This window comes from Echiichthys vipera, assembly GCF_963691815.1.
Source record: "Echiichthys vipera genome assembly, chromosome: 12".
Classification (NCBI taxonomy): domain Eukaryota; kingdom Metazoa; phylum Chordata; class Actinopteri; order Perciformes; family Trachinidae; genus Echiichthys; species Echiichthys vipera.
Window position 1 is genome coordinate 22,290,794 of NC_139837.1, and position 12,882 is coordinate 22,303,675.

The window sequence follows — 12,882 nt, forward strand, 5'->3', positions numbered from 1 at the left end:
GCCTGTTATTATTTATTGTAATAGTTTTATTTAGCTTTTTCTTGCTATTACTTTCTGCCTAATTATTTATAACATCTGCTTAAGTTAATATATAATTATACAAAGATGTATATTCTTGCCTGTGCTCTATTGTATATCATTAGTAGCTGGATATGTTGTCATCTTTTAGATCATGGAGTTATACCTTTTTATGTACTCGGTCTCAGTGGGAATTTACAAACTTAATAAAAACACTAATAAGGTATAATACAGCTATAACTGGGTTGACTAACGCCATTATTTTTTCAAACTAATTGCTGTTTACGCTGTTACAACGCCGTTACCTTTACTGAACGTTAAATGTGGTGCGCTACTATGAATAGATTGAATGAAGTGCGTAAATGAACGCAACACTGGCTGCATGCTCCACACACTACTAGTTAGGAGAACAGGTGGGTTAACAACCAGGTAAACGCAGAGTCATGCTTAATGGTAGCCAATCAGAGCCAGTTTTTACACACACACACACACACACACACACACACACACACACACACACACACACACACACACACACACACACACACACACACACACACACACACACACACACACACACACACACACACACACACACACACACACACACACACACACACACACACACACACACACACACACACACACACACACACACACACACACACACACACACACACACACACACACACACACACACACACACACACACACACACACACACACACACACACACACACACACACACACACACACACACACACACACACACACACACACACAAGCAATCCGATGAGAAGTTGGCATTTTCAAGGCCAATTTGCATGGGTAGGATGGTTAGGTTGCATGGGCTAGCCGGATACATGAATAGATGAGTGTTTTGGAAGGAGTGTATGGATGGGAGGGTGAATATCTTGGAGCTGTAGTTCAATCTTTAAAAGCACCCCATGTTGTTTAACTGTTTACTTTTTTAGTGAAGAAAATACTTGAAAAACAGTTGCCTGTGTCGTCCAGACTATTTGTCTCAGGTTGTGAGAGTTGGATTTATTTAATTTGCTACAGTTACTGTAAACACACTTTATATTATTTAACTGTTTACTTTTGAAGAAAATACTTAAAGAATGTCTACCAGACCAGTCGTCTGAGATTGGGAGTATGATTTATTTGATTTATTTATTTAAGAAAAATGCACTTTTTTGGTTTAAATGTTAACTTTTGTTGTGAACCAAATACTTGGAAGTACAAGTTGTTAACTTGACCAGTTGTCTCAGGTTGTGAGAGATGGATTTTATTTGATATAGAGTTAAACACACGTTATATTGTTTACTTACACCGTTTAGATTTGTTACAAAGATAATACTTGAAGTGCAGGGAAAACCTCTTACGGTCTGTTGATGTGCATAAATATTGAAGGTTATGTACGAGTACCTTCCTGTTCTACTGATTTCAACGGTCTCAGAAAAATCCAAATTCGTTTACGCGTTATAGTAACACAAATAGTTACTTTCCCTGGTAACTAGTTACTTTTATTATAGAGTAATTCAGTTACTAACTCAGTTACGTTTTGGAACAAGTAGTGAGTAACTATAACTTATTACGTTTTAAAGTAACATTACCAACACTGGTTGTCATGGTGCCTAAAGGGGAGGTACTTCCGTCATTATGCTTCATTCATGTTTTTCTTACTTCTGAAGAATTGAAAACAATGTATTCAAGCATTTTGAATTCTACCCAAGCCCCAACCCCAGCGACACTCTGGTGGATCCATTACAGAAGTGCCAAAAACTGCAGTTTTCTGAGTGTCCTCTAGGAGTAGTTTGCACAATAGAGCAATTTCTCATTGACGTTAAACAGACTGTTTTCACAGCGTAATTTAACCTGTTTAAGGCCTGGTACAAACAAACATTCTAGTCTGTATGTTTAGGTGTTATCTCCATGACGACACTGAGGAGGGTGAATTGTTTTTGTACGAGGCTAGTTTTTATTTTATTGGAGGTTAAAGTTTATGAATAATTAGGGGAGGGAGCGGCCTCTTGAGTGACAGCTAGCCACTGGCCCGCACTTTTCCTCAGAGGATAGTTGTCAGGATTAGCTGCTAACTCCGTCATCTTGACCTGGACTGTGGTCATACCTGTGGTGGTTTGCTCTTTGATCAACTGTACTTACAGATGGTTTAGGAACACACAGGTTAACGTTAGCTTTGTTATGCTTAATTAAATAGCCGCATTGCAGCATGATTTGCAGTACAGCCTGCTATCTATGGCAAATACACTAGATGCTAATCTGGAGCAGCGGGAGGATTTGGGCCGTGAGTCTATGAGCGTGGTACTGTGTTGAATATCAGTTTAAATCATAGATCATAAACGCTGGCTGCACTTGACTCCCGAAGCCGGTGTAATCTCCTCTAGAGAGAAAATAAAAATAAATGACTCCTGTTCCCTGAAGAAAATCTCAACATGGACTTCCACTCCCGTATCTAGTAACGCATTCTGTTAGCCTAGCTACCAGGCGGTGGAGCTAATGTGGCTAATTAAGTAAACGTCAGACAGGTGGACTTATCTCCCTCCCCCCAAACTTCACACCAATGCCCTTTTTTGGTAAGAGGAAATGAGGAGGAGTCACAGTTTTTCAAGATGGCAACTCCCAGAGGCGAGGACGATTGGATCAAGTTGAGAGAACGGACCTGTCGTAGTCCAAAGGCTACGTCCATTTTTTATACAGTCTATGATTCTACCACTGTTTATTTTTATTTATTTTTTAAATGTGGAGCTTTACAGTGCATGTAAGTTGTGATTTTCTTTGTCGATGCTTGTGTCTGCCAAAGAAAACCCTGTTTCTTCAGGTTTGGTGATTTCACATTTTGGAGATACATGGTTTTTCCAGGGCGGCACGGTGATGTAGTGGTTAGCTCTGTCGCTTCACAGCAAGAGGGTTTAAACCCACCGGGGCCCTTCTGTGTGGAGTTTGCATGTGTGCACCAAAGTCATTCAGGTGTTAGGTTAATTGGTGTCTCTAAGGGCCCACTCACACTGTCCTTCCGCACCGGGCCCCGGACTTTAGGGTACTTGTCCCCCCTCCCTCTCCCCCCGCGCCCCAGGCCCGTTTGTACTCACACTGCCTGGGCCTCGCACAAATGCTTCTTGCTGTCCATACGTCATCACGCCGTAACACGTCACACGCATTGATTGACGTCATCGCGATGTGTCGCTTTGTTTACAAATCTTTCCATAGACCTCAGAGTTTTGTGCGTCTTGTCCGACTGTTTTTGAATATTTTCATCCGACCAAATCTGCAGTGAACACTCCACCTCCGCATCACACCAACGTGAACCTTTCGCCGCCATTGTTGTTGTTGTTAAATGTCCGCGCATGGTCCCTGCTTCTTTTTTCTATGTCCGAACAGGCGCACATAAATTGCGTCAGTGGACGGCCCGCTGTCCGCAGTTATGCGTGGAGCGGGTGCACTCACACTGCTCAACGCACTGTTTTGGCCCGGTGCAGAAGGACAGTGTGAGTGAGCCCTAAGTTGCCCGTAGGTGTGAATGTAAGTGTGAGTGGTTGTCTGTCTCTATGTGTCGTCCTGTCCAGAGTTTACCCCGTCTATCTCTCAGTCAATGTCAGCTGGGATCAATCCAAATGGGATAAGCATTATGTAATAATCTATATAATTATATCAACGAATGGTGAAGAAACAACTGGAGAAGTTTCTTTGGAAGAAACTTTGACAATAAAAATAACTCCTCATCATCATCATCATCTGGTGATGACTTTACAGTCTTTAATCCTGATAAAAGTGACAGCTGCTGTGACGGTAGGGCGTTCACTGTCAGAGACGTACCTCCTCAGGTGTGGCCACGAAGTTGATGGCAGTGTAGTAGCGGTCGTCCTCCTGCGACAGGCTGAAGGTGAACTGGTAGTCGATGAGAAGCGTGTCTTTTTGAAGTGATCGAGCCAGCGGTGTGGGAGTGGGTGTGGGAGAGCGTGGTGGGGATTACAAAAGAAGAAGCACTCGATTAGTCTAGTTTGAAAGTCACACAAGAACATGTTTTCAAACAGCGCCCTGTGTCCTGCTCTTCTTTGAGAGGAGTTGGGTAGAACATTAAACAGCATTTAAACATTTTACCTGTAACTTATGATTACCATTGTTTACACCTTATAAGTCTATGTGTAGGCGCACAACTGGCTGTTGAGACGTGACGTTACATTAGATCTGAGTTTTTAAAAAAACAACGTAACTTTCATTTTACATCTTTCTTATCGATGAAGAATACGTCTAACTAACGAAAGAGGTGAGCGTAATTGTTTACATGTTTGGCCGTTGTTGTCTGTTTTGTTTCAACGGAGCATTTGGACCCAGAAATCGTATTTTGAAAGGGTGTTTCGTCAGAGTTGACAGCCGGATAGCGTCGCAAGATGCAGACACAAGATGCAGACACAAGATGCAGACACAAGAATTTGCAGGTGTTAGTAGTTGAGATCAAAATGAAGGCTGTGTTCAAAGATGGGTGTGGCCCAAGCAAGAGTGCATGAAGTAGGGGGTAGGAACAAGTAAGGGCCATTTGTCCCCCCTACGCTCCTGACTAGATCTGGGCTAAAACTGTAAATCCAATATATTTTAATGATTAATCTGTATAATCACTAAACAACTTGAAAATTTACAAGGGGGGTTGGGGGACTGCATGTTAGGCCATCACACTGTACATAACCATAGTTGACAAGAATAATAATAATAACATGAGAGTAATCTGCAGTGTTGAAAGCTGTTCTGCAGCCTCTGAAAAATGACTGTCATGGCAGCAGGGAACAGAGAAAGAGACTCCGTCAAAAGCTTAACTGCATTCTTCGGCCATCACTTTCATCTGCGTCTCACTTTGGATTATTTCCACCGGCAACTTGTTTTAAAAAACAGAAGTTTCTCCTTGAGACCTACTTTGATTTAACAGCCATGTAACACTCATGACATTGACCTGAACAAGGGAGGAGTAAGACCTCAATACGCACGCACGCACACACAGACACAGACACAGACACACACACACATGCACACGCACACGCACATGCACACGCACACGCACACGCACACGCAATCCACTTACAGTAGCATGTTCCTTTGAGGGGGTTGCCTTGGTAACGATTCTCGACTTCACACCTGAAAAAGAGAGTGGGACGATGGATAAAGGCAAATGAGGCAAAATGTGTGTTTGGGGGGGGGGGGGGGGGGGAGAAAAGAAGACAGAGGAAATCCAAACATCTCACATGGAGCTCAGATAAACACACGGTGACAGTGGTGTGAGTCTTCAGTCAGCTGCAGTAACACCAAAAGATAAAGAATGAAAAAAGGCAGCGTGAAGCTGACAGATGTCACTAACAGACACTTTCTGTCCACGCAAAAAGCCTCATTTTTATCCTGATGACTACTCGTGTGAAACTGCATCTCAGGATTTTAATAGGTTTTGGGAAGTCCTATGGCAATGAAGGACACAGTTAGGATTAGTGTTGCTTTTACTAACGAACAGCTGTTATCACAGTATGTAAACAGAGAAAAAAAGACATGGAGGGTATTGAGTCTTGTCTTAAAACATCCAAATTCTACATTTAGCCATCAATTTATTTTTGTTCCAATTCATTTCATTTTCATTTCAGCCTCACAGGACACAGTCACAGAGTGAGTGATGTATATTTGTGGGGCTACTCGGAAGTTAGCATCGTCCTGAATCCTTGGATTATTGCAGAAAATAAGCTCTACGGCGAACAAAAGTTTATGATGCTTACACATTTTGTTCAGCGAGATAATGAACAAAATGAACACCACTTTTAAGATTTTTAACGTTAACGGCTATAAACGAACCAAGTGATGACGCAGTGATGAGGTTTGTAGTCCCATTAAGCCACTTGTTAGCTACTGCCTTTTTTAAGACACTTACAAGCTTCAAAATTCCCAAGCGACGTATTGATTGCTGTATTTTAACTTGTAGGACAAAACGTCTCTCAAGCCTGTGTTAACCACAGACCTTCAGGCATCTAACCCAGTGACTTTGAGACAAGGTAGGGGAGATGCAAAAACGCTAACTCACTTCCAGGATTTAGGACTCTTTCCTGCATTCTAGGTGGTGATTACTGGATGCATTTTGATTTAGGCTCATTTTACATTAAAAAAACAACTTATCACTAAGCACTAATCACTTTTTTCCAAAATTTCCATAACTACTTGTGGGTTTTTGTGAATTTACAGTACATACAAAATCCTTGAATTTTAAGTAGTTCAACATTTTTGCATGTTTAATAAAAGTTCTGGAGCTTAGAAAAGATGCAAACAAAGATTTATAGAAATGATATTCACATGATGAGTGCACAGGTTTCAGCAGCCTCGAGGCTTGTGTCGAAACAAGTAAAGTTCCAGAGTTCATTAAAAAAAAACAAGCAATGTTGTGTCACAAATACACGTGGATGTGATGGCCGGACTATTCGCCGAACCAGAACTTAACTTCAGGGGGATAATGTATGAAACATTTTCTCAGCACAAAGGAGGAAGGACGAGGACAGAGGAACGAAGTGTGAAACTCACAGGTGGCAGCGATCTCCTTTGATGCCCTTAGTGGTGCAGAAGCACTTGCCGTTGTTGGGGTTGCACATGCTGGCGTGGCCGTTACACTTGCAGGCTGCACAAAAGATGTGAAACATAAAACTTTAAGTGCCTCAGTAAAGCAACACCATCCCTTTTTTATTTTTATTTTATATTTAATGATCATCATCATTCTAAATAACAAACTGCTACAGAATATTGAATGTGTTGTATTATATAGAGGGTGATTTACAGACTCCTGTGTAATATGTATCTGAGTTCCCTTTTCCTTTGTAGGATGTCTTTGAGTATAAATTGTTAATGTTTGATTCTCCATAACCACAAAGTGAAATAATAATACAAAAAATATTATATTACACTGCGAGCCGGGGTCATTTGATTAAGTTCAAACAACTCCATGTAACAAAATGAGAGCTTCTCCTGTACCTATTGCATACAGTTTGACAAATGTATAACAAATTTTATGGGAACTCTGCTTTCCTGGATGTTTAATAGGCATCAACTGTCTCATTCTCCAAAGAAAAGGACCAGAAGGAAATAAAAAAGGTGCCCCTATCCAGAAGTTTAGGCCTGGAGCCAATTTCTATGCATAGAGGTGAAGCCAACTTTAACGCTGCAGCTCCCACACGAGCTCTGGCTCCACAGCGCCGGAGGTGACTTTCTACGTCCCAAGAGATGTTTTTTCTGTCCGTTAGCAGATGCCAAATGTCCATTAGGGTGATGTTGAGGACCAGTTTTATGACATCTGTATAAAACGTTAATGTTTACCGTCCTTTGCATTAAATCAGTTCACTTTTAAAAGAACAACGACCCTCCTGGTATAAACAGATGCAAATTATGTAGAAATCTGTGGAACAATGGGGGACAGCTGGTGGAACAATAAGCCATATCATGGTTTTATCTTTATTTATTAGGGCTGTGTAGCAAGAATATAGAAAAAAACATACGTATCATGAGGGGTTATGATTCAATATATTGGGATACTGTAGGCAATATATGGCGTTTTTAAAATTATTATGATTATTATTATAAGTTTATTTAAAAGGGGGCAGTGCAATTTCATAAAACACATGATTACACATGGTTAAAAAAGCCAGAATTAGCCAGAAGGCTGGTTTTCATCTGTAGTCCCCTGGTCATGATGTGAAGAGGCAATACAAAATCTTATTTTAGAAAAACTGTCCTTGAATACAGTGAGTTCAAGTTTCAAAAAATGGTCACACTACGAAAAAATGGCTACTATGAGAACTAAAAGCGTCACACATGAATACAACTGGGCTTATTGAATCCACAACAGTCTCAGCTTTCCAGTCATAACCAATGCATGCAATTTAAGACTGTTTAGGGATGCAGAAATATTCAAATACACCATTTTAGAATAGGAAAAAATAACACGTTTCAACTGCACGAGTAAAACTTTTTGCCTCAAACTGTCTGGATTATCATAACAGGGGCTCGTCTGTAAATACAGGACTTATGGATACCCAAAGAACCCATTTCATTCAAATATCTTGAGGTCAGAAGTCAAGGGGCCCCTGTGAAAATGACCCTGCCAGTTTTTACCTTGCCAAAATCGTGCCTACATTTGACGCTTTATTTAGCCTCCTTCCTGACAAGCTAACATGACATGGTTGGCACCTATGGATGCCTTAGGTCAGGGGTGCCGAATCCTGCTCCTGGAGAGCTACTGCCCTGCATATTTTAGGTTTCTCCCTGCTCCAACACACTTGACTCTAATGATTATCAAACCTGTGACAAGCTTCAGCTGTTTGATAACGAGCACATCATTAGACTCAGGTGTGTTGGAGCAGGGATAAACCTAAAACATGCAGGGCAGTAGCTCTCCAGGAGCAGGATTGGGCAGCCCTGCCTTAGGTGAACTAGATTTGTATGATACCAACACTTTTACCAGCTTTAAAACGGCGCCCGTTACAGCCTTGTAAAGACAGTCATTTTATCAAAAAACATAATTAGATAATTGTGACACTCAAGTGCATTGATGTGATATGTTTTATTTAGATTATTTGTTCATCATTTTCTTTTTGTGGTAATGGCTTTGCACTTTTTTCTCTTAATGTCTACTGACTCAAAGATATATAAGTATTGTCATGATGAGCTGTGAAGTCAAACATGCCTCTGATGTCTCTGGGGGGTGCGTTGCTGCAGGCAGGAGGCAGAAATGAGAATAAACAAAGAATGAATAATACTGACAAGATGAAGATATGCAGAGAGGCTGACATATCACTGATGTAGAAGTAAATGTTTATTCCACCTGGAATTAGAGCGCCTAAAAGGAAAACATATAGCATGGCCGTTATATACTGGTAAGCAAAATAAAGCTTTTGAAGCAACAGACAATTGATTTGTTGTCTGATTGACTGACTGTCAGCATTAGCTGTAGAGCGGAGTAAATCTTTAATATCCCACGGGACTGCTCTACTGTGCAGCCAGGAATCAGGAAAATGGCAGACATAAAACTGAACTGTAAACCACTGACAAGTTCAATGAAGCTGTGCGGCAGAAAGACTGACTGCTTGATTTAGTGCCGGACCTAACGGCAAACGGATACTCACGCTGGCAGCTGCCCCCGTTGGTCGGATCTCCGTAGAAACCGGAGATGCAGCTCTCGCAGTGTCTGCCGGTTGTCAGGTCCTCGCACTTCTCGCAAACGCTCTCGTTGACACACTGGCTGTGACCGTTACACTGACAAGCTGTAAACAAAAGCACATACTGCATGAACGTCGCACACACTGACAATACTTTTTTCATAAACAGCCCCTCAGGCTTATACAAGAATGAATGTGTGTGTTAATTTGCAAGTACAGAAATTAATTTGCAGTCTGGGTTTCTGTATGAGTTCTGAATGTGAGGTCCTCGTGTGACAAATACTGTAACTGTAATATTCTTCATGCCTGTCAGGTTTATTTGTTAAGATTTACTATGTAAGGGAGCGATTAGGACATTAGAGCGAATGAAACCCTGATGTTCAAGAAAACCCTGCCAGGGGTTCATTCAGATTAATGACTCGCCCTAAATGAGCCCACTTATTGCAGAGCTACTTATAAAAAAAAAAAAGATAATTTGGAAAAAAAAAATATTGATTTTAAATAATTTTCTTCCAGAGTCTAATGAGCAGCGGCCTGTTATTCCGAAATCAACCATTAAGTGACAGATTAGTCGATCAGCAGACAAATAATCACATTCTGTTGATGATTGATTAATTATTGGAGGAATATTTCCTGCTTTTCTTTCAATTATATCATATTAGGTTGAATATATATGGCTTTATTTTCCCTCTCAGAGAACCATCACCTTATTGTGGTGGAGAGGTTTGTGTGTCCCTGTGAACCTGAGGGCTGTGTTGTCTGGAGCCTGGTGCTCCTGGTAGGGTCTCCCATGGCAGAGTGGTCTCAGGTCAGACTAAGACTGGTTCACAAGACTCTATGGAACAATGAGGAAGAGAAATAGAGACCCTGCCCAGAGGAAGCCCGGGGCCTCCGTCTGGAGCCAGGCCCAGATGGAGGGCTCGCCGGCAAGTGTCTGGTGGCCAGGTTTGGTGGCCACAGCCCGATAAAGTGATGTGGCTTGGTTGGGAGGGGCTGTCCTGGTTGACACGTCTCTTAAACATTGCATGGATGTCTGGGACAGTGCCAAGGGAGTCGCAGACTGGGCTAGTGGTTCCCCTTTTTAAAAAGGGGGACCAGAGGGTGTGTGCCAATTACAGGGGTATCACACTACTCAGCCTCCCTGGTAAAGTCTACTCCAAGGTGCTGGAAAGGAGGGTTCGTCCTATAGTCAAACCTCAGATTGAAGAGGAACAATGCGGATTCCGTCCTGGACGTGGAACAACGGACCAGCTCTTCACTCTCGCAAGGATCCTTGAGGGGGCCAGGGAGTATGCCCATCCAGTCTACATGTGCTTTGTGGATCTGGAGAAGGCATATGACCGAGTCTCTGGGGAGATACTGTGGGAGGTGCAGCGGGAGTATGGGGTGAGGGGGTCACTTCTGTGTACAACCAAAGTGAGAGCTGTGTCCGGTTACTCTGCAGTAAGTTGGATTCGTTCCCGGTGGGGGTTGGCCTCCGCCAGGGGTGCGCTTTGTCACCAATCCTGTTTGTAATTTTCATGGACAGGATATTGAGGCGTAGTCGTGGTGGGGAGGGTTTGCAGTTCGGTGGGCTGAGGATCTCGTCTCTGCTTTTAGCAGATGATGTAGTCCTGATGGCATTGTCGGTCAGTGACCTTCAGCACTCACTTGAGCGGTACGGAGCCAATTGTGAAACGGCTGGGATGAGGATCAGCACCTCTAAATCTGAGGCCATGGCTCTCAGCAGGAAACCAGTGGAATGCTTACTCCAGGTAGGAAATGAGTCCTTACCCCAAGTGAAGGAGTTCAAGTACATCAGGATCATGTTCACGAGTGAGGGGAGGATGGAGCGTGAGTTTGGCCGGAGAATCGGAGCAGCGGGGGTGTTGTTGCAGTCGCTCTACCGCACCGTTGTGACGAAAAGGGATCTGAGCCGGAAGGCAAAGCTCTCAATCTACTAGTCAATCTTCGTTCATGACCGAAAGAACGAGGTCGCGGGTACAAACGGCCGAAATGGGTTTTCTCAGGAGGGTGGCTGGAGTCTCCCTTAGAGAAAGGGTGAGAAGTTCAGCATCCGTGAGGAACTCGGAGTAGAGCCGCTGCTCCTTTGCGTTGAAAGGAGCCAGTTGAGGTGGTTCAGGCCTCTAGTAAGAATGCCCCCTGGGCGCCTCCCTAGGAAGGTGTTCCAGGCACGTCCAGCTGGGAGGAGGCCTCGGGGAAGACCCAGGACCAGGTGGAGAGATTATATCTCCATACTGGCCTGGGAACGCCTCAGGATCCCCCAGTTAGGGCTGGTTAATGTGGCCCGAGAAAGGGAAGTTTGGGGTCCCCTGCTAAGGCTGCTGCCCCCGCGACCCGACCCTAATAAGCAGTTGAAGAGGAGTCAAACATTTCTAGATATTTTGGTTGTTAGAGTAGAGAACGTCGTTTCTTTACGGGGGCACTTTGGCCACAAGAATCAATTCAGTCATCAGACGGAGAACATTCAAGATAATGTTAACTTTACCTCTGACAGGAGCTTTCCAAAATAAAATTATAACACTTATCTCAGCTTGGGCTTTTTTTTTGTTTAAGAGAAAGCCTCCGTTACAAAGTGGACGTGTGGTGTTTAAAAGCGGCGGGCACTCAGAGAGCAGAGGAGGTCTGCAGAAAGACACTATTGAGTTTTATTATAGGAAGAAAGGATCCAGCGCTTTTGGAGCCTGATCCGCACTAAAGCAGGGGTTAAAGCAAGAGAATGGGTTTGTGAGCCTGATAAGTAACCACGGAGGAAATGTGTTCAGTGAATTGAATTAAGTATTATATGAATTCAGACACCATTTTCTATACCTGAAATCAGACATGGTGCTCCGCTAAAGACTAAAAGTCATGATATCTCGTACTGATTACTGTTTGCCTCTTTGAAAAATTAGTTGGGTGTTTTACAGAAAAGAAGCTCCCATTTAAAACTATAAAAACTAACAGCAGTACTTCCCATGAGAAGTAAAGTGTGTAAAACTGGTGGACTTTCCCTTTAATGTAGGTGCAACTACATTTACAGAACCATAAATCATTTATAGAAAACATTAACAGCAATGAGTATTTTCAAATGATGAATACCTTCAATTACAAAACAGAAGAGAACAGAACAGAAGATCTAATTAAAGCTTACCTGGGCAGTGGATGAAGGACCAGTTGTATTTGGCCTCGCTGGGGCACATGCTGGAATTGAGTGCCGGCTGGGGGCTGGCGGGCAGGCCGGGGAGGGTGGACGGGGCTGGCACAGAGGTCTGGAAGGGCCCACGATACGAGCCCTCGATGCACTGACCTTTGCCAGTGTTGCTGGGGTCAGTGCACCAACCGCAGCCCGGCTGGTCCAGACACTGTCCGCACGTTCTGTACCCGGAGCAGTTCTCCGCTTCAGCAAAACACACAACAAAGCAGCAGTTAGAAAAGAATGCAGGATATTAATAACTGTGAAAACTTGTTCGCTTATCAGTGTGAAGAAAGTTCTTGCTCACAGCGTGTTTCCCTTGTGTAACTGAAGCTTTCAATAAATCAAATACTATCTTATGTGTTGGGTGTTAATAAATAAGGTCCAGCCTTTCCAAAAGTTTAAATTAATAACACCCGCAACACCTCTACAAGGTTCAACAGTTAATTTAGCTCATTCCTGAGCCACTGCTTCTCTCCACCTGCTTTACATACTGTAGAT

General features: G+C 43.0%; 1 protein-coding gene across 1 annotated transcript in view; it reads right to left on the bottom strand.

The window, feature by feature from the left end:
- atrn (attractin) overlaps positions 1-12,882 on the bottom strand; it is a 149,942-nt gene that overhangs the window by 80,298 nt on the left and 56,762 nt on the right. Inside the window, exons 18-22 of the mRNA XM_083924040.1 lie at positions 12,340-12,585; positions 9,174-9,311; positions 6,583-6,676; positions 5,114-5,166; positions 3,856-3,950 (exon numbers count right to left, since the gene is read on the bottom strand). Coding sequence (XP_083780166.1) covers positions 3,856-3,950; positions 5,114-5,166; positions 6,583-6,676; positions 9,174-9,311; positions 12,340-12,585 — 626 coding nt within the window. The remainder of the gene's footprint in view (positions 1-3,855; positions 3,951-5,113; positions 5,167-6,582; positions 6,677-9,173; positions 9,312-12,339; positions 12,586-12,882) is intronic.